This window comes from Elgaria multicarinata, chromosome 4 (assembly GCF_023053635.1).
Source record: "Elgaria multicarinata webbii isolate HBS135686 ecotype San Diego chromosome 4, rElgMul1.1.pri, whole genome shotgun sequence".
Lineage (NCBI taxonomy): Eukaryota > Metazoa > Chordata > Lepidosauria > Squamata > Anguidae > Elgaria > Elgaria multicarinata.
The window spans coordinates 80,874,925-80,896,326 of NC_086174.1; the positions used below are offsets into that span (position 1 = coordinate 80,874,925).

Consider the following 21,402-nt stretch of genomic DNA (forward strand, 5'->3'; position numbering starts at 1 on the left):
ATTGAACCCCCACAAAATTTCCATTTCATTCTGAGCAACAATGGAGACCCCAATTTTGAGCTCTCTTTATCAGGGAAGACTAATCTTCCTAGCAGGAGCAACCAAGGCCTAATCTATACCAAGCAGGATATTGCACTATGAAAGTGGGATGAAAGCGGTAGATGGTGTGTATCAATGAGCTCCAACAGTTGTCAGTGCACTTCAATGCCACTATAAAGCAGTAGTGTGGCTCCTGCCTTTTATATACCGCTTTCATAGTGCAATATCCTGCTTGGTGTAGATGAGGCCCAAGTGATTGTGCTTTACTGGGACAAACTTCATATGCGAGATTAGCAAGGTGCTTGTCTTGCTTTCCATTTGTATGACAGCCCCTATTTGCCTGATTGGGAACCAGACAGCAGAGGCTATAAAGACACCAGTGAAACCCCAAACAGCAGGATTTAGCAGAACATCTGCAACCACTTTAATTATTGACCATGTTGGTATTTTTGGCAAAAGGCCTCAACCTTCACATTTCAAGAGGGTTATCCCAAATCTCAGATTTCATCAAATTACTTCGTAATGGGGAGGCTGGAGAAGCACTTCCTATTTACTGTATTTGGCTGGGATTGCCCTTAGGGATGGGTGTCTCCAAAGGTTTGCTGTGTACACTCATGAAATCTGGGAACAGGTGTAGAATTTGGCATTCGAAGAACAAATCTTTCTTTTTCTTTTTCAAGCTGCAAAGAAGGTGAAACACATCAGTTTCGAGGTGAAGTCTGAAGAAGCCGCTTTCAGTTTTTCTTCATCACTAAATCTATCTAAAGCAGCCTTCCCCAACCTAGTGCCCTCTACATGTGCTGAACTACAACCCCCAGCATCCACAGCCAGCATCAGGGTTGCTGGGAGTTGTAGTCCAGGTCATCTGCAGGGCACCAGATTGGGAAAGCCTAGCTAAAGTGTGATGGGGTTGCTGCAATGTGTAGTGTGTGTGTGTGTGTGTGTGTGAGTGAGAGAGAGAGAGAGAGAGAGAGAGAGAGAGAGAGTAACTGACAATGGGATTCTCCTTCCTGACTTTGCCCAGAACTGATTAGGGTTGCGACACGTGTAGGAATTGAGGGAGGGAGGTTGTGTAGCTGCACATCATCAGTGATGTCATAGGCTTTATCCAATAGGTGCCTGTGACACCCTGTGTAACTACTACCCTGTGGGCAAATCACAGTGGCTTTGCTAGCTTGAGAGAGAATCACATTCTCCAAGCAGGGAAAAGGTAATACCTTCAAAACACAGACTTTAGGAACCTTCCAAAGAATTATGCATTTAAACCCTAAAATAAGATTATCTCAAAAGGCCCAGAGTATGCGGAGACAGGCTGTGATTACTCACTGCAGAGGAGAAAGCCCTCTGCACATGCTTAGAGGGTCTGCATTTCATTATTCTTAATCTTATTATTGACTGATTCCCAGTGCTGAAAAGAATATCCTTGCCAGAAATTAAGCCCTGCAGATTAGACATCAGATTTATTAAATAGTTCTTTCCCTATGCCATCCTTGCAGAAAATGTGATGGCTTTACCATGTTTTCCTTAAAACATCATGTATACTACTAATAGTCATCTGACCCCATTACATTTGATCTTGTCACACCACACAAAACTCCCTCTTGGGGAAAAGTAGGTATTGAATTTCTAGATGTGTGCATTTATTGCTGCGTTACTATCATATATTGGGCTTTTGAGAGCATATAGCAAATTCCCCCAGTTGCTCCTGCCTTCCCCTTTTGTCTTTCTTGAGATGGCTCTGTTGTAATGCAAGACCTGTCAGTGTCATTTTCCCTTGGGAAGCATATTGTCGTGTGCTCCTTCTGTGCCCTGAGCTTTCCCTCCATCCTTTGCACTTATTTCTGCTCTGCTGCTGCTTCCTGTGCATCTCTCTCTCTCTCTCTCTCTCTCTCTCTCTCTCTCTCTCTCTCTCTCTCTCTCTCTCTCTCTCTCTCTCTCTCTGTGCTGTTGCTGCTGCTGCTGCTGCTGATCTGCATTTCCCTCTGGAACTTGCACTGTCAAACCATCCCTCATCTCAAGCAGCAGTGAATCACACCATCACCTGAAGAGGAGCAAAAGGAATTAGCCTGCTTGGTTTAGGAAGCGAGATCCTTCCCTGCCTCCACCCCACCCCCGTCCGCCCCTCACTCACTCTCCCACTCCCCGAAATTGAGCTCTGCTAACTGCCACTGGGTTTTAGAGCAGCTCCGTGGATGGGTGCAGGGAATGGTTTTTTAAGCACAACTGAACAGGAGAGAGACTGCTGCTGCTGCTGCTGCTGCTGCTGTAGCCAGTGCAGCAGGATTAGTGTGTGAGGGCAACATCGCCTGAGCAGAGCCTGCGCTTCCCGTGCCCTACTCGGTCTTCTTCATTCACCCGTCTCCAAAAGGGACACTGAGGAAACCAGATGGACTCCTAACCAAGCAAATCCTGTCCTGGATCTATCGCTGCTTACGCCTCCCTCGAGGAAAATGGTCAACAAAGACATGAATGGCTTTCCAGTCAAGAAGTGTTCTGCTTTCCAGTTCTTTAAGAAGAGGGTAAGGATGCTCTAAGCACAGGCTACTTCTATTGTTGGGATTATATATATATATATATATATATATATATATATATATATATATATTGTTTACTGCACTACTGAAAAAGAGATGCATGTGCATTTGTATGTTTGTTGGTTTGAGAACTAAGCACCAGTGTCAATAGCATGAAATTTACACTAGAAATTTAAGAGTGCACTAAGGGATATTGCAACTGTACTGGTTTCAAGTGTGTGGTGTGTGTGTGTGGTGGGAGTTTACGGCATTACGTAAGTACTGAATGCATTTATATCATTCATTGCTATCCCATGGACCTTTATCTGGAAAGCTTGCGATCTAGAGAAAGATAGCTGAAAAAGTGGTATGTGTTTGCACGAGAAGGGATGACAACGTGATCTGTGAGGGTTTTTTATGTTTAGGTTCTGGTTTCAAGAGCTCAATGGAGCTTCCATATTCAAAGGCAGTGTACTTGCAGATACTAAATGCAGTGGGGATACACAACAGGAGACAGTTCTTGCACTGCTTGTGATCTTTCCAGAGGCATCTGGCTGTCCACTACTGGAAACAGTGAACTAGATAAAAACTGAACTACGTAAGGCTTTGTTCTGATCAAGCAGGACTTTTCTTACAGTCTTATGTTCTACATGTACTATTATTAACTCTCTTTGGCCAATCTATCCATTTTTCTCTACTCCCTCTCTGTTGCCTGTCTGAACAACGGGAATGCTCTGTGACCTACTTCAGTTCCTCTTTCTGTAAAATGGGAGTGTGAATCTCCTTAAACATGGATAATTAATAAAGAGGGACAAGGGTAATATTGGAGAAAGCGATGCACAGAATATTGATATAAAATTTAAAAAATGAGACATGAATACCAGCAGGATCACAAGTTTCCAGATCCATTACCCTGTCTCTCACTCCATCTTACAGTGTGGCCAGTTCTCAGCCCACTCATTTACACCTACAAAATTGCTGCATTATATCGCCTCCATTCATCGCCTTGTACTCAGCTATTTGCAGGCTCAGCAGAACTGTGGCACTGCCTAAAATCTACCCAGTAACCACCATCTATATCCAATAGCAATCCCAGCTGCTGAGGCAGAAAAGAAGAATCGGAGGCAGTCGTTTGCTTTGAAAGACAATGATAGATGTACTGAAATCCTTGGGTTCTCCTCAGCTGTGTTTGCTCGATTTGATGTGTCAGAAATAAGTGTTATTTGTTTTAGATGAGAAGGAAGGCTGCGTGATGTGCTGCATGGCTGATTATACCTATATGAAAGTCTCGGGGTCTATGGGGGCATGTGCACCATTATCCACATATGGTGCCTTATTTGTGATTTCACAACATCCAGTTTCACTTAGGCATCCTGCATCCTACTGAATATTGCTAATAGACAAGCAATATCTCTCCCCCCACCCCACCCCGGGGATGGTGATACAAAGATTCAGGACAAATAGGGGTGAAAGTGTTTTTCAGCCAAGAAGGATGGAGTAGCTTCTACCTAATCCCTTGATGTAAGGATTTTTCTTTTTCTGAATGATTAGGACCACAGATTCCATTTAATGAATGTAGTAAAACCAGGCAGACTGTGCTGTTCATTCATTCACCTATTCCCATTCACCTTCTGTCTGCCATATATGGAGGAGACTGTCACTTCATTTAACCCAGTCAAATGCAGAGAACCTCTGTTCAGACACCAGAGCTCAGCTCCTTATAATTCGCATGGCATAAATTAGGACTGCATTACAACAGTCTCAATGGAGATAGTTCACTATCGATAAAGTAGGTATCTCCCCCCACCCACCCACACCACCATAGCCTTATATATTGAGGTTTTCCATCCTAAACACTGCAATCTTATGCATGCCTACTCAGAAAGGATGTTTAATAATGTTTACTTCCAGCTAAGTATTTATAGGATTTTGACCCTAGTTAAGAGTAAGGCTGCAATCCAAATCACCCTTACCTGGGAGTAAGTCCCATTGAAGTCAACAGGGCTTACCTTTAAGGAGACATGAATAGAGTTGTGCTGTAAGTTCTGAGTAAATTTGCAAGGATTGGGCTGCATATCTTGTACAACTTTCAGGACAGAGATTGAATTATACCACTGGCATGGAGAAGAGGAAATGTAACTAGTTTATCTTTGGGGGGAATTGCTTTGAATAATTTGCTTCATTTTATACATTTCGATTCCCCGAGGTCTTCTGTGATCCAAACCTATGTCTCAGATCCCATGTGACTATTCCTATAAATTATAAATAGGGTTATCTTCTAGGCATACTGGTCAAAGGCACAAAATTCTTTGCATTAAAGATGGGGCTGGGTGATTGCCTTATTGTGGATGGCCTTTCTATAGGTATTATGCAGCATAAAAAGTAACCACAAGACATTATTTTAAAATGCAACCTTATTGCTCTTGAATCCAAGAGTAGGTCTTTGAACCATGCCATTGCTATAGTTGTATGACACTGAAATCTCTTTATTCCTCCCATTGATATTAGAAATGGCATCCTGACTATCAAATGTCTCAAAAAGAAAATTTTCATTCCATTGTGATCATAACTTCTTCCTAATCTATCTCATCAATCTCTGCAGTCTAGTAGTATAGTTGATAATGGAAAGGTTACACAGCCACCATCTTTTATTTGTACAATTGTACCTTGTATTGAATTCAGTTCTAAATTAAATTCCATTTGGAGAAAGTTTTGCCATTAAAACAAGCCTCTAAGGAACACTTATAGCTGCAGTCTGTGCCAAAACACAGAGACAGGAAAATCATCTCATGATGATTTGCCTCTTATGCCTTGCCTGTCTAGAAGTCATTTCCCTGGGTACCCATCTGGATAAATGTATTCTATGTGAATGGTTAGGCATGGGTGAGACTCACAAACAGATTTATGAAATCCAGAGTCCATTTGGGAAGTCCATATTTCAAGGGTACGTTGATGAATCTGATCCACCGAGGCTTCCCCCATTGACTGATTGCTGCTTGGAGTAGGGATAATAGACATTGAGATTGTGGCATAGTGTGGAAGGATATATACTCCCTTAGAGTGACCATATGAAAAGGAGGGCAGGGCTCCTGTATATTTAACAGTTGTATAGAAAAGGGAATTTTTCAGCAGGTGTCATTTGTATGCATGCAACACCTGGTGAAATTCCCTCTTGAGAACATAAGAAGAGCCATGCTGGATCAGACCAAGGGTCCATCTAGTCCAGCACTCTGTTCACACAGTGGCCAACCAGCCATCAGCCGGGGACCAACAAAGCAGGACTTGGTGTAATAGCACCCTCCCACCCATGTTCCCCAGCAACTCTTCATCACAAGTTAAAGCTGCAGGAGCCCTGCCCTCTTTTGTATGTGGTCAAGAGGACAGGGCTCCTGCAGTTTTAACTGTTGTGATGAACCAGGAATTTCACCAGATGCTGCATGCATATGACACTTGCTGAAATTCCCTTTTCTAGTCATCTGTTAAAGATACAGGAGCCCTGTTCTCCTTTCCATATGGTCACCCTATACTCCCTCCCCATCTGCCATCCATGGTCCTAACCTAGCTCAGGTGGCTTATTTTAAAATGTGAAAAAGCAGAAGGAACTGAGCATCCAAAGTAGATCACAAAGGAGAGAACACACATTTGCGGGATCCAAAATAGGTTTTATTAGCAAGAAGCCCAACGCGTTTTGGCCTGTCCCTTATTTTGATGCCTTCTTCCAGTGGTAGAGAAAAGTGTTTCTCCCAGTAAAAAGGTTATCTCCTGTATTAATCTACTGGTGGCTCAATGGTATGTTGATGAGTCTGATCCCCTGGGGCTTCTCCCATTGACTGATGGTTGCTTGGAGTGGGGATGATAGTCATTGAGATTGTGGCGTGGTGTGGTAGGATGAACCCCACCCCCAATCCTACATGCCATGGTCCCAACCAAGCTCAGGGGAGGCTGTGGTGGCTATTTTTTAAATGTGCACATCTTTATATTATGTCAGTGTTCCTTTGCCATTGACATAATACACAGATTTCCAACCTCTGTACTGGCAGAGCCCACAGTGTGTGTGTGTTTGTGTGTGTGTGTGTGTGTGTGTGTGTGTGTGTGTGTGTGATATTGCCACATAATCCAACCATTTATTGTTGACCAGTTTCTATAATGACATTTCCAACACCTAGCAATACGAACTTCACAGTTATAGAAGACATGTCCTAGGGCACTCTACAAACATTTGATGAAGGTATTAAAGAGAAATATTTGTTTAAAGTTGCTGGAGATTGGATATCCACAGTGTGTGTGTGTGTGTGTGTGTGTGTGAGAGAGAGAGAGAGAGAGATGTTATATATTGTTTTATAATAGGGGGTTATGAAGCCCAACCACATATTCTGTGTTTTTCCTAGATATGATCTCTTTCACACAAGTTCACTCAGTGTGATATCCAATCTCCAGTGTCTTTAAAGATATATTTCTCTTTGATATTTTCATCAATTATCGACAGAGTATCAAAGGACATGTCTTCCATAACTGTGAACTTCCTATTGCTAGGTGTAGCAAATGCTATTATAGATGCTGGCCAACAGTAAATGGGTTGGATTGTGTGGGAAGACACACTCCCCCTTTCCTGTATATAGCATAATATATGTGGGTGTAGTTGGATCAAGATTAAATCATCTTTTCTGTATGGGATCACAAGAGGCATTTACCAATTTGCATCAGGCTTCCAATGTTACCTGGGAAGAGAACTGGCTGAATTGAGTTGCTTACCTTCATAGGGATCTGCCCCAACTTTGCGTTCTAATTATTTCTGTTAGTATGCTCTGTGAGAGTGTATATGTGCAAATTATAGCTAGAGGGACTTTTTTCCCTTTTTGTTTTTGCAGTGACTGATCACTGAGACAATATTGCTGTTTTCTACCATGGATTTCCAAACTGCAAGCACTTTGCTTATTGCTTGAGGTTCTTCTGGTGCGACACAGGCAGGATTAGCACACTATTGCAGCATGTGCCCAGACGCACAGCTTCCTGGCATGCTAACGCTGCACATATAGGAGCCAGCCACCTGCTTTAACTGTGATGTCAGCTGCATGTAACTTTGCATGGTTAGGTGACTTCTATATACTCTGCATCCATTTAAATCAAGCATTGATAAAAATCGTTTTCTATTTGTCCTTTCTTCTTGAGAAGGTTTTCAATCTATAGAAGAAATTAACTTAGTATTCAAGGTAAACAATGAAACTGACTCCAGAAAACAGAATAACTTTTTTAAAAAGGAAATGAACGTGTTCTAGTTCTTCTCTCTTAAACCCATATTCATAAGAGCACAAAAGCAATAACACATAATTCATTATTTATGTGCACCCTGAAGCAATAACCTGGAATGCATTCCATGCGCATTCTTGCATTCCAAGGGTTGCCCTCTTTTTCTGAAGTGCATGTCTTAGTATGAAAACAGGATGCAAAGGGGGGCTGTTTTTGTGTAATAAATAATAGTTGCAGTGAGATTCACCAGTATCAACTTGCTAATGGCCCCATTTCAGAAGGTGTGAGTACTTATGCAATGCCAGGTGGTAGTATTAGACACACTATTTTTTCCTCTTTACTATAGTAAGGTGGTGATTTCTTAGAGTTTTTAAAGTTATAATTTCCTATATCTGATATAGTTATATTTTATTTATAGCAGGTGTGGCATATCATATGATGTGGTATAGATATATTCCTTTATTACCTAGCAATTTGGGGAACGCAGAAAGAAAATGAAACATAATTAAACTTTCATGGTACATTAACAGCCTGATTGGCAAAGATGCTGGGGATCATGAGTGGGAGGGTGCTGTTGCACCGTGTCCTGCTTGTGGGATCCTTGTCAACAGCTAGTCAGCCACTGTGTGAACAGAGTGCTAGACTAAATGGGCCCTTGGTCTGATCCAGCATGGCTCTTCTTATGTTATGTCCTAATCCAAGAATTGTTGAATTTTGGACCCAGGGGTGAAATCTGCCCCACCTGGGGTCCCAATCTGGCCTTCCAGGGGTACATATATGGCCAACACCCCCTCCCTGGTCCTGCTCCTTTCCCACAGCTGCTGATTGTCTAGTGATTTCCTGACTTTTGTGAAGCTTTTCCGTCATTCTAAAAGTATGAGATGCCTCTCCTAATGCTTAGTTACTGGCAGTAAGAGGTTTAAGATAAAATATTCTGGTATTTTTGGTCATGCCTGTTTTGCCTTTGCCTGCTTGAGCCTTCAGCCCTGCCCACTACTTGAATATGGCCTCCAAGAGCCTCTCTGAAATTAAATTTAGCCCTTGAAGTGAAAGACGTTTGACACCCCTTGTCCAAATCTGAGACACATGTAGTTAATTGTGGTGAGGCATTGTGTTCTGCACATGTTCAAATTCTCCTTCTCTTTCATCATCATAAGAAGAAGTTACGGATTTGCAGTCTTACTGGATCATACCTGGTCTCATATATCTGTTTCCAAAAGTGGCCAGCCAATGCGTCTGAGTGCTCACAAACAGAGCATGGCAATGTTGGCCTTTCCCTGTTGTTTGTCCCCAGCACATGGGATTTAGGGGAACATTGCCTCTGAACATGGAGGTTCTGATCCAATTAGCTTCCCTGGCTCATAGCTGTCGATAGATCTCTCTTCTGTGTGTCTTATCCTTTTAGGAAACACACCTCAGAACTGACCTCATGCACTGAAAACCATTTCTGGGGCTGGCCTTCTTGCCTCAAATTGCACCCACCATGCAAGTCAGAGGGGCTGAATGGCATGCAACAGCAGCACACATGGAACGAAAGGCTAAGCCCAAGGACTTGCTCAAAGGAAGAAAGCTGCTCCGTCCAAGAGTGCAGAATTATTTTCCTGATTTCTAATTGCATATTAGAACCCTGTAACAGTATTTAAGAAACATTTAGCACAGTCTGTATGTAGTTAAGGAGCATTTCTGGCATAATTCATCTGAAAGATGCTTTACGCTCTGCTTCTTGCAACATTACTTTACAGAGCCAGGAATAGATCCAAGAAACTGCTGCAAACTAGACTCTTTAGGATGATAATGGCTTTTCCCTTGGGAGAAGGAGGGGGAAAGTGTGAAAATGCCAGCTAGATCTGGGACAGTTGCCTATTTTTAAAAAACTGTCTCGAGCTATAAAAAATAAGTGGAGGCACTTTCCCCCTTTTAGTCCTAGCAAGTAGCATTTAAAAAAGATTTCTCAAGAATAGGACTCTGATGGGCTGCAGCCCAAATAAGATGCAAATGTCTTTCCTATCATGCTTCCCTCCTGTTATTGGGCAACAGAATAATTGAAGTTTAATTGCTTCTAGTAAAAGAAATACAGGTGTTCAGCATCTCTTTGGCTCAGGCTTAGAGTGCTTTTATCTATTGCATTCAGCAGAGCAGACATCTGGGCATTCCAAGTGCTCAGCAGATGAGGAAGAGGACGGGGCGAAATGAGACATGCCCCTGAGAAACTGATAATGCACAACATTGGACAATTTCATGCAAGTTTATTTAAAAAAAAAGTCTAGTGCTATTTTTTATGCTTTGTTTAAGTAAAACTTAGTCAAATGATGGATGGGCTCTTCAAACTCTCAAATGACACAAATGTAGGGGGAAACTGCAAACACTGTATTTTAGCAATATTTCTTTTGCACTGAAGGCCACATTGGAAATAGATTCATCACTGTGGATTTGTATGCTTTTCTTACGGGCACTTAACGTAATTTGTGTTGCCAGACCACCATACCAGATCACAAAATCCAGTTCAGTGATATTGTTATCCAAAGGGGCCGGGGAGAGAAGACCCTGAGTTACAGTGCAACCCTATACATGTCTACTCAGAAGTAAACCCCACTGAGTTCATTGAGACTTGCTCCCAAGTAAGTGGGTATAGGATCTTAGCTGTAAATAAATAATAAATATATAGAACTCAAAACAACTGAATATCCAGTGAGTTGGGGTTACCCTGTTCCTGATTTTGGTTCTAGGATCCCCTCCCCAACCACATTTTCAAACTCATCTCTGCACTGGTTTGCACACTGCCAGTGCCCAGCTGCTAATTAGCCATGCAGGAGGCCACGGAAGCAAGCTTTGGGGTTGTGCAGCCTCGACCGTCCTCAAAATAGCCTGTCAGGAGATCCAAGATGTGCAGATGGTGATGCTAACAGGGGCTCTGCAAGCACACACTTAAGTGCCGAAGACTCTCCTCATAATTCATTTGAACGTTTGCAATGGATGAGCAAGCTTGAGCTTTTTCTTGGCCCCACCATATGGACACCTTGTCTGACCAGGATATCTTTGGCATATAAAGTGTTCTGCCTAAGCATGGTTAATAAAGTAGTGAATCATAGCTAGATCAAGTATGCTTTCCTTTGCTCATGCCAAGGAGCCCTACCCCTCCCTCTTTTTTATTATTAACACATTTTAGCCTAATCTACACCGGCCAGTTATCCCGGGATCAGCTCGAAGTCATCCCTGTGCGTCCACAGGGGATCCTGCGGTCCAGGCCCGGTGCTGCCATAGAGGCAACTCAGGCGGCCGCCTAGAGCGCCAAGCAAACTCCTAGAGTGGCTTCCAGGTGTGCTGTTCCAAAGCCGCCCCCCCAGCCTCCGCCCAACCCCAGCGTCCTGGCTCCTTCGAAGCCAGGATGCTGGGGTTGGAGGCGGAGGCTTCAGTATGGTGCGCCAGGAAGCCACTTCCAGGCGCGCCGCTTCAAATCCTCTGCCCCGCCCCCCAACCCCAGGGTCCTGGCTTCAAAGCCGGGAGCGGGAGGGAGCGGGCGAGCAAGGGGGGAGCCGTAGCGGTGAGCGAGCGGGGGTGGGGGGCGAGCGATGGGGGGAGCCGGAGGGTGTGAGCGAGGGGGAGCGGCGAGCAAGGGGGGCAGCGGGCAAGCGGGCGGGTGGGCGACCGGGGGAGGAGGAGTGAGTGAGCGAGCGAGCTGGTGGGCAGGCGAGTGAGGGGGCGGTGAGTGAGCGAGCGGGGGCGGCGGCTTCAGAACGCGCCTGCCTAGGGTGCAATATAGTCTGGCGCGGCCCTGCTGGGGTCAACTGGGGACGACCTTTATCCCAATTTTTCCCATGGTCCTGGGACAAACCCGAGGACTGCAGGTAGTGTTGAGTGCGCTCCCAGATCTTCCCTCCCTCCCATGAGTAGCGGGGCTCTTCAAACGAGCATGGAGCTATGTGGGAGGGCTCTGTGCCCATCGAGGGGAGGGGAGTTTCGCCATCCCTGGGATGGCTTTCGGCAGTTTTGGTGCTGAGTTTTTCTATTTATTTTTTCCAAAATATTACTTACTTTTGGCACATAATCACGCCCATACAACTGTGCAATGTCTCTTCTTTTTTTTAAAAAAACCACTGTGCCAGAATGTCCCTGCCTTTGAAAACGGTCCGGAAACCTCAACTGGTACAAAACAGGGCAGCACGGTTACTAAGAGGGACTGGCCGAAGAGACCACATCACGCCAGTCCTTTTCCAGCTTCATTGGCTGCCAGTCCAGGTCCGGGCCCGATTCAAAGTGCTGGTATTAACGTTTAAAGCCCTAAACGGCTTGGGGCCAGGCTATCTGAAGGAATGCCTCCTCCCGTATGTACCTGCCTGGACCCTAAGGTCATCCTCAGGGGTCCTTCTCTGCGAGCCCCTGCCAAAGGAAGTGAGGCAGGTGGCTACCAGGAGCAGGGCCTTCTCTGCTGTGGCTCCCCAGCTGTGGAATGAGCTCCCTAAGGAGGTTCGCTTGGCACCTACATTATATGCTTTTAGATGCCAGGTGAAGACCTTTTTATTCTCCCAGAATTTTAACAGTCTATAAATAAATTTTAACTTGGTGTTTTAAATTTGTAATTTTGCATTGCTGCTGTTTTTATCTGGTTGAGCTTTTATATTGTATTTTATATTATGGTTTTGTACTGTTGTTTTATACTTCGAATGTTTTTAATTTTTGTGAACAGCCCAGAGAGCTCTGGCTATTGGGCAGTATAGAAATGCAATAAATAAATAAATAAATAAATAAATAAATAAATAAATAAATAAATTTTAGATGCAGGGAGATGATCCTGGAAGCAGGTAAGCCTGGGATCCTCCCCCCACCATCCTGGAAGGCCTCTTGGTGTAGATGATGCCTTTGTTACCAGTAGCTGGGATTGCTGTGGAATAAGTTTCTGTTGGTGCTGAGTTGTTTAATGTGTTGGGTTTCAGAGTCCACCTCTGTCTTGTACTTGGTCTTTGTGGCAGGTTACTTGTCCTTTGGCTTGCCTCCAACTGCAGCCATTTTGTGGTGGTGCCCACAACAGTTTCTCAAATTGCCGAATATGCCCATGGCCCCCAAAAGTTGCCTACTCCTGAGCTAGATGGACCATTTCCCACCTGCTAGACCAAGTCAGTGTCATCCATATATTTTGAGGTATTACTACAATCTGTTTTTCAATAATAACAGCAATCCAGGAAAACATGCTGGACCATTAAAGCTGAAATCTGGGATTTCACTTACCTGGGATTGAGCCCCACTGAACCAAATAAGATAAGCAGACATGCACAGGTTCATGCTATTAGCAAATAAATTAAGTGCGGCAATGAAGATTATCGTTTGGTTGCTTGCTGAAGGGGAAAAATAAAACCATGAAGAAGGTTATTTTGAAACCAGGCAGAGGAGAATGTTGCAGAAAGAAAAAAATGGAGCGATCGTCATACCACCTACTCCCTCTTTTCATCTAATGTTAACAACATGTTCTCTTTTTATTCCTTTGCCTTTGTTGGGCCTTCTGGAGTGTGGTACTTTTGTAAGTTTCCAGCATATGCAGGTAGTGTGGCACATAGAGGTGAAAGGCAGAGGTCAAGATTTATTTGGCCATCTTCCAAGCATCATATGGAAAGGAGGCTGTGTCTGGCTGGGCCTATTGATGGCATTGGGGTCGTACAGTTTTCTTGGGCGTTTTGATGATATTTCCTGCCTACTTGCTTGGGATCTACCTGAACAGCATTGCTGTGGCTGGGAAGGAATCTCCTTTCCACCAGTACCCCTCACCTCTATCAGATTGGTTGATAATACTGAGAGTTTGTATATTTGCCTTTCCCTTATGGAATGTGGAATAGCCAACATTCCCAGAGCTGCACCCACATGGCAGCTCCCATATCAGCCTGGACATGGCGCCCAAAGGTAGAAATTCAAGAATCTCAATTGTCCTCACCTCCAGGTCTAATTTGCTTCTCAGTACGTGACTATATGTGCATATATTCTTCCCCTACCAACTGAAGAGAGTCCTTAGTGCCACTGATTAAGTGGACTTAATCTGTAAAAGGTTATGCCTAGCCTTCCCCAAGCTGGTGCCTTCCAGATGTTTTGGATGACAGCTCCCATCATTCCCGGCCATTGACCATGCTGGCTGGAGCTGAAGACCATCTGCAGGGCATCAGCTCGGGGAAAACTGGTTTATGCCATGATAAATGTGCTATGAGATTAAGGTGCTATGAGATTCTTGGTTGTTTTTGCTGCAACAGGCTGACACAGCTAACCCCCTGGATGGTGTTAACTTTACTTCACCCTTCAATTCACAGACAATTCCCCCACCTCTCCCCTCTCTGCCAAACAACTGCTTAGTTCTGTTCAGACTCCCTAACCACAGCTACACTTGTACAACCCTGGCTGCTGTCTATGCATACGTTTGGATCAGGGCTGCACTGTTTATCCCACCCTTCATAGCTAATGAATTACTTGGGCCACCTTCTAACCAAGTTTAAGTGCTTTTCAGTGCCATTGGGTTTCAATGGCCTGATCTATACCAAGCAGAATATAGCACTATGAAAAAGGCAGGAGCTGCACTACTGCTTTATAGCAGTATTGAACTGCACTGACAACTGTTGGGGCCCATTGACACATACCATATAGTGTTTTTTAAGTGCTATATCCTGCTTGGTGTAGATCTGATGAATGGGAGAGATCTGAGCACATTCCATTGAAACTGGGGAGGCCTCAAGTGCTTAACTTTGGCTGGATCATACTCTTAATGTGTTGGTGTTAGGCGGAGTTTCAGAATGAGACAGATCACATTTACTTTTACTGGAGACATCCATGAATAAATACTCTGAGATATCTGCTTGCCTTTGATGATGAATCAGTTCAAAGGGAATCCATAAAGAGCATCTCATGAATGCTGACGAGTGTCTAGAGGGCAAGTGTGGTGGAGAAAAGTCGGAGCCAGCCCAGCTTGAAGTCCAGGATTCCCTAATGAACCTTTTCAGGAAGTTATGCACATCTTTGACTTTGAATGCAGAAATTCTGATGACTACCTTTCAGTAAATAAGCATGCGGTCCCACAAGGAATCTCTCTCACTCTTGCTCTAACTCTCCTCCTCCTGACTAGATTTCAAGCAGTGACAGTATTTCAAAAGCAATCAATATATTTGAAATTCCTCGCTATTTCTTCCATAAACATGCACCTCCCTAATGACACTAGTCTGAATTAATTTCCTCAGGTGCTCCCTTTTAAACTGCATCCAAGCCTGATCAAAACGGAAAGGGAAAGCAACTTCTGTAACTCCTTGCTCCCCCTCCCTTCCTTCTCTGAGCCCTACTAAACATGTACACGATCAGTTTTCTCTTTTAGGACGGCTTCATATTTTTACTTTCTTAGGTGTCAAGCATCTGTCCAGGTGTGTTTTTCTAAGGACGTATGCTTCAACCAGAGATAGCCACTAATCAGTCGGTTCATGTGTTTATCCAGTAATCTTGTCCCCACAGGAACATGAAGCGAATGAATAGTTTTCCCTCAAGGCCCATGCAAGGATAACAGTGTTCCCTTTGGTGCTCACCCCTAGGCGAGAGCTCAGAGGCATTGCTACAAGGATATTCAGTTTCATGGTAATTTTAAAGAACCTTGGATTGCAAGTGTTGACATTCTTTCCCTCAATTTAAGGCCTTCAGTCTATCCCAGTGTTTATAAGCTCCCATAGTGTGCACTCAAGTATGGTTTATTATTCCTACTCTTTCTCAGCAAAATGTTACTCCACTTCCCTCATAACTAAAAAGTAAGGCATATTTACACAGTGGAGCAGTATTTGTACATTTGTACATATATGAAGCAGCTTTACTGAGAGCCAAACCACTCTTGACCACTTCTTGACAGGTCTCACCAGCATTGATATTCCAAGGACTTGGGCAAAGACCTTTCCCAGCCCTGCTGCCTGAAACTCTATCTCTAACTGGAGATGCCAGAAATTGGACCTGGGACCTTCTTCAGGCAAAACATGTGGTCTGCAGCTAAGCTACAATGACCCGTCTTCTTCTTGCCCCCCTCAAAGTTGTGGAATGGTTTCCTCCTTGGGATGGGTAATGGGCTTGCCTCGTTCTGATTTTCCAATCATGGGACCCCAGGTATTGCTGGACTGCAGCTCCTATCATTCCCCCCACGCACAGGGCATGCTGGCTGGGGATGATGGAGATTTCAGGCCAACACCTTCTGGGGAATCAAGGTTGGGAAAGGCTGATAGATCCAACTTCTTACCCTTTTCTAAGAAGAAAAGGGGAACATTACTCATCCACACCTCAGAGGACAGTAAAGCGAATCCTCCACTCACAGACACCTCTATTATTATTTTCTTTTTGAAGACCTTTTTATTTTCTCAGTATTTTAACACTTAATTTTAACTTAAATTTAAATTTTACTGTTCTAACTCTGTATTTTAATCTTATATCGATTTTTGCTGCGTGGTTTTATCCTGGTTGTGCTTTTATACTGTATTTTGTATTTGTGTTTTTAAATTGTTGGTTGTTTTATTATGGTTTTAATTTTTGTGAACCACCCAGAGAGCTTCAGCTATTGGGCGGTATAAAAATGAAATAAATAAATAAATAAAATTCTTTTTGAGAAAGCGATTTCCTAACCAAAGGAATCTAATTGTAGCAGATCTAGATACAGCGTATGAGCAACCAAGCCAAATGCATTGCAACAACCATATATTGTGACATGTTAGGTGGTTAACAATTCTCCGATTTTTGCACGATGGGGTAGGCTGTATAACAGATTTATTGAACCTTTCATGAGTTGCCTTACAAGGCTGGTAGACAGAATCAACACTCAAAAGTACACACAAAATCCCCCACCCCACCCTCATGCTGCCTGTTTAATGTAAGAAATAGGGGCTTCAGATCAGCTGTTACAAGGTCAGTTTCCTGTGGAGGAAAGAGCGCCAGGGACTTCTGATGCTTTTCTAAGAGTCTATTTGTTTACGGATCTCAAAAAGTAGTTGGCCTTCACACATATAAATCCATCAACACCGGTTCAGGTTATTGTTTACTATGCTGGATCATAACCCAGGCTGAGTATGGATGCAGCTAAATGACCTTGGGTTGATGGTTATTCATTGATGCTGTGGTTTGTATGTTCTGGCATGCACTGAAATCTTCACACAGCCTTCAAGAGACATCTTTTTTGTGGTTTTGTTTTATGTTTATGGAATTCTGTATTCATGGCTTGACATTTATAGAATTCTGGATGGGTTATGGTGGGAAAACAAACCCACCAATGGAGGAATTCAGGGTGCAGGGGACAGGTAAGGTTATTTTTGCCATCAGCTGAAAACTGATCATATGATTATTAGCCCTAATATGAAAATACAATAACGCCCATTGCAATCTTTAAAACAAAAAGGATGAAGCCCTATGCAGACGTTCTTAAAGTGAGCACAGTTCACAAAGGCTCAACGCATTGGATCTGTATTCTGCCAGGATAAGCCTCCCATATATAATGGGGTTGGATCCAGATTTATGCTGTATCAATAGTGCTAGCAGAAGTGGCCATCCCTATGCTCTCCTTCCCATGGCAGTCCTCCCTCTGACCCCTGAAAATGCTATGCAGAGAGTCAGGAAACTGGATCCCCCCCAAAAAAAAAAATCAGGCAGAGGCACATTCTGCAAGCAGAGCCCTTCATCTTGTGGCAAGGTCCCTCTTGTGGAAAGATCTCACGGAAGTCAGATCCTGGATCCCATCCAATGTGTGGATGTCAGGGGCTAAGGCCTTCAACTGTGATCCCAGTCTTCACACACACACACACACACACACACTGATTGTACCTGTTCTATGATCTTCATAAAACAGGGGGAAATCACGTTTCCCTACCGTCACTTCTCCGCCTTTGCTTCTGTCACGCAATACTTCCTCTTAACTGTGAAGAAAGAGGAAGTAAACAATGACCACGTGGCCCATTCAGGGTCGTTTTTATCGTGCCACTTCTCTTGCACACAGTAAGAGATTGCGGCAAGTTCCATTTAAAACAATAAATCAGACTTCCCATGGTCTTTTGTCATGGGAAGAAGGCCAGAAAGAGTGGGAGATGCATGGGAGGCAGACGGCATCGTGAATAGGACCGATGAAAATCCATGAGTGCCCAGTAACGAGGGTGCTATAAAATGTTTATCTGATAATCTGCTATGAATATCTGCACAGGATTTAAGTCAACACAGTTATATGCTCGTGTGGTTGTATCCTGAGGGTGTATCCATAACCAGACCATGTGTGGGAAAGCAGTGTGTGTGGGGTGTGTGTGTAAATTATTTAATGAGGGGGTGTGGCTTAGTGATAGAGCCCGTGGTTTGCATGCAGAAGGTCCCAGGCTCAATCCCCAGCATCTCCAGGTGGGGCAGGAAAAATTGCTGCCTGAAACCCTGAAGAGCTGCTGCCAGTCAGTGTCGACAATACTGGGCTAGATGGACTGATGATCTGACATTATAAGGCAGCTTCCTCTCTTCCTCTAATATTTGATTGCCAAGAAAGGGGAGCTGGCTGAGATGGCTGAGGAACTAGAGAGGAAAATGTTCAGAATTACAAACAGTCTCGATTCCTACCATGTTTCAGGCTGTGCAGTGCGCATGATGATCCACTTGTACAATGTCACTGCAAGGTTCTATTGTTTCACGCATCATGGTTGCTTTTCAAGGAATGTTTTTGACACTTCTGGTTCAAAGCTACAGTACCAGACTGGGAGCTTCGAAAATTGTGGCCTGGCGTGATAAGTGATCTACTCAGGAACATCACTTCATCTGCCTGTATGATCATAGCTGACTCCAATCCAGAATGTAACACTAGTCGATCAGAACCATATTGAATAGCAGAGGAATAAGCTTGGGAGATCTCCATAAATCATTCCCAGCAGCCTACTTGCCAAACCTTGAGAGCTGCTAGAATGGATTGAATTGCAACAGGAATTTCCTCTATACCTCTACTTCCATATGAATCCAGATGTTCACTAAGGCTGCCTGTCATGAGCACGCATACATACACACACATACACACACACACTTGGAAGTAAGTCCCATGGAAATCAGTGGGACCTATTTCTAAGTAGAAGTACATAGGTTTGGGAGGAGGGGTGCCTAAATTAACCCTTTGATATCAGTTGGATTTAAATAGCATGTGTGCAGATTGCATGTCAGATGGTGCACCTTGTGTGGTTTTAATTTACACACTCCTCTTACTTTAGTACAAGATAGGCAGCTTTTTTCTGTCAAAGGCCACATTCCCTCCAAGGTAATCTATCAAGGGATCGCTGGCTGTATTTGCTCCACCATAAATGTATGTATGTTACTGCCAGATTAATGTATGAACGGCTCACTGGACTATTGTTGAATTGTACAGATATTGTTCATAATATGATTTGTATTCATGATTTGTGCTGTGGAATGTGCTAAATATTTTTTTTTATTTTTTTTAAAGGGGGATTACTCTTACCAAAGGCCTGAACTGGATGAACACCGCCGTGGGTGGGGTGGATTGAAACTAGGCTGAGGGCCCCATAATTGCCCACCCCTGTTTTAGGACTAAGCAGGAAGTGAAGATATAAGCATGCATGAAAACTCTTCCCCCCTCCCCCACCACTGCAGTGTTTTAAGAGTACTATTTTGTGTGGGACATCCCCATAAAGGCATCCCCAAAGAGCTGGTTCACTCTGCTAAGAAAACATTTGCCTAAAACCGGTAGAAAAGTGTCAGCAGGGTCCTCAGGGGGGAAATGGGAATCTCCACTCATTATTATTTTGGACCTGCTTTTTATCTTGTAGTTTGTACATTTCATCTTGACAGTGGCTCACTGGTGAGTAACGTCACTGGTTATGTTCCCCTTGGGGTTGTGTGGGATGGCTACACTTTTAATAACTAGGCTTGCAGCTTTGATTTATTGTGTTGTTGAACGCTTCCTTTAATGCTTTTAGTGCTGGTTCCTCCTTGAGTCTCTAGTTTATACACTCCATCCTTCCTCTAATCCTCTCAGGGGGGAAATATTTCTGCGTTTGGCTTTCTTTCTGGCAGTTGGATTTGCTCATCTTGTCCACCTTTTACTTCAGCTCACAACCAGATTACTGAAGCAGCAAAAATGGCCTCGAGGACGCCGTTGATTGAAATTAACTTCGGAGTTGGCTGCGGATTATTGGCTCTTATCATCTCTCCGCCGAGCTCCCAATTTTGGGCTGCTTGCCTGAGGCGGATGGAGGTAATGATCCATGGTGATTTACCAACACTGCCTGTAATGACAGCCATTGCAGAGGTTTAGGTTAATCGGCATTTTTTCAAGGAAACAAAGTAACACCTGAGCTCACTCATCAGGTGGCCTCACAAGAAAACATCTCATCATGTTTTTGATTGTGAGGTAGTTTTTCAAATAACCTTGCAGTGGATACCACCATGCATTTTGTCCTTTGAATAATCAAACTCAAGACCCTGTTCATGTGACATATCGATAGGCATGAGGATATGGAGAGAAGAGGGGGCCGTGGCCACTGCGTTTACACAAAGGTCGGAGAAGCCATGTATATGCAGGTTTTTTGCGTGTAGGGTCTCTTCCTGTGATCAGAAACCCTGCTTTTTTTAAGTCTCTCAATTGGGCACGCAGAGCCTAAAATGTTAGATACACAAAAGGCCTGTTCAGACAACACGCTAAGCCATGGTTAGGCTGCTAACCCTTTTTACAGCAAATGGTTAGTGAGTGTGTTTAAACCATAGTTATGTAGCCACCATGGTTAGGAATGGTTGACATGACACGGTGAGTCATAATGTTTAGCTCAAAATGCTTAACCACTGTAGCTCAGCGTCTCATCGAACAGGGTCATAGGCTCTGTACACACCTTTGCATGATCAAGGGCAGTAGCAGAAGGTGCAATCCTGTCACAGCCTCCACACATTCCTATCCATGCATAAGTCACATGAGTAGGGCTATTTTCATAAGTTAAGTCAAGACCTCTAGATACAGCAGGGCCACTTACACATAGCCAAAAATGGGGAAATGCATCACCAAAAGCTCAGCCCTGCTGACAAGGGATAGACACATGACCGGGCCTGGCCTGGCCTGCCTGTTAACTGCAGGGCCTTATATTACATGCTCCTATTTCCACTTGAGCCTGGAAAGAGCTCTGAGGCCTGAGCACATAGAGGCCAGAGTTTACTAGATTAGATTGTAGCCTCAACCACTGAAGTTCCTGGAATCCCTGGCAGTTACTCAAGAGTTGGTGGCAGCATCCCTGGGCAGCTGGCCATCCCCACCATTAGGGAGAGTAAAGCACCCGCCTCAGGCAGCAAATTTTTGGTGTCATGAAAACACAGCAAATTTTTATTCATTTATTTTTCTTATAGTTTTACTGCCAGGGACTGGGAGAGGTGCTTGTGGATGTTCTGCCTCAGGTGCCAAAATAACTTGGTTGGCTTTGGATACTATGTACTTTGCTTGGGGGCAGGGTATGTGTGTGCCATTTGCTGCTCTGCCTCAGGCAGCAAAACATCAGGCACTACTAGATCTAGTTGCTCTTTTAATTTACTACAATGTCTCCATCATAGCATCACTCCAGGCCCTTGTGGGAAATTAAAATGATGCCCCCCCAACCACCCAACA

The 21,402-nt window shown here is 43.9% G+C and overlaps 1 protein-coding gene across 1 annotated transcript in view; it reads left to right on the top strand.

The window, feature by feature from the left end:
• The first annotated feature begins 2,474 nt into the window (after positions 1–2,474).
• Positions 2,475–21,402, top strand: part of SGK1 (serum/glucocorticoid regulated kinase 1) — an 85,718-nt gene continuing 66,790 nt past the window's right edge. Inside the window, exon 1 of the mRNA XM_063124650.1 lies at positions 2,475–2,558. Coding sequence (XP_062980720.1) covers positions 2,490–2,558 — 69 coding nt within the window. The 5' untranslated portion in view covers positions 2,475–2,489. The remainder of the gene's footprint in view (positions 2,559–21,402) is intronic.